This window comes from Geospiza fortis, unplaced genomic scaffold (genome assembly GCF_000277835.1).
Source record: "Geospiza fortis unplaced genomic scaffold, GeoFor_1.0 scaffold77, whole genome shotgun sequence".
NCBI classification, from domain to species: domain Eukaryota; kingdom Metazoa; phylum Chordata; class Aves; order Passeriformes; family Thraupidae; genus Geospiza; species Geospiza fortis.
In genome coordinates this window covers 40,471-41,477 of record NW_005054772.1, presented here as the reverse complement: position 1 = coordinate 41,477, position 1,007 = coordinate 40,471, and the positions used below count along the sequence as shown (strand labels likewise).

The 1,007-nt window shown below is 67.8% G+C and overlaps 1 protein-coding gene across 1 annotated transcript in view; it reads left to right on the top strand.

Moving 5' to 3' along the window:
* PARP10 (poly(ADP-ribose) polymerase family member 10) overlaps positions 1-1,007 on the top strand; it is a gene marked incomplete at its 5' end in the record, with an annotated part of 5,428 nt that overhangs the window by 1,677 nt on the left and 2,744 nt on the right. The window contains 3 exon segments of the mRNA XM_031065425.1: positions 74-294; positions 392-527; positions 659-1,002. Coding sequence (XP_030921285.1) covers positions 74-294; positions 392-527; positions 659-1,002 — 701 coding nt within the window.

Genomic DNA, 1,007 nt, shown 5'->3' with positions numbered 1-1,007 from the left:
GCCCCAGGCTGCCTGCAGGGGAGTGGGGAGCTGGGCAGGCGCTGGTGCCCAGGTGCTGACCCTTTGCCCATCTGCTGACAGGTGAGCGGGGAGCCGGGCCGGTGCCAGGCCGTGGCGGATTTCCTGCAGAGCCTGCTGGACTCTGTGGCCTCGCACCCCACAACCCTGCGCTTCCCCGGCGTTGCCCGCTTCCTGCGGGACCTGGCTGAGCAGAGCCTCCTGCAGCAGCTGGAGAGCCGCTTCCAGTGCGTCATCCAGCTGGACGGTGAACCCTGGAGCCCTCCAGATCCCCAGGTGCAGCCTCGTGGGGAGGGAGGGGTCTGGCAAGCAGGTGCTGTTGTGTTGGTCCCTGCTGTGCAGCATTGGTGATGCTGCCCCTGGCTGCCCAGAGCTGGAGCTGGAGGAGCTGCTGCCCCCAAGCAGGGAGCCCCAGCCACACTCCCGGCACCATGACCTGCCTGAGGGCCACAATGCCGCTGCTGATGGTGATGGTGATGGTGGTGACCACGGCTTCCATTCCAGCGCAGGTGAGGGGTGAGGGTGCCACTTTGGTGCCTGCTCTGTGGGTGCTGCAGTGGGATGAGGGGGCCATGGGTGCTGGTCCTCCCCCAGGACATGGTGGGGGGGCCTCACAGCTGACACCCCGCTGCTCCCACAGAGGAGATCAAGGAGGTGCTGGCAGCACTGCGCCCGAGCAACGCCGATGGCCGTGACAGCCCTGACCCGTGGCCTGACACCGTCCCTGGTGACGAGTGGGATCCCAACGCCGCGTTCATCTGTGCGGCCGGTGGCGATGGTGCCAAGGAGCTGCTGTCAGACAACGGCGTGGAGGAGGAGGAGGAGGAGGTGCAGATGGCTCTGGCCATCCAGTACTCCATGGACCATGCGAGGCACGAGCAGGAGGAGCTGGCGCGCGCCACCGCTCTGTCCCTGCGCTCCTACAGCCGTGAGCAGGAGCAGGAGCAGGCCCGGGAGGATGCCAGGCTGCTGGCCGCGCTGGAGGCCTC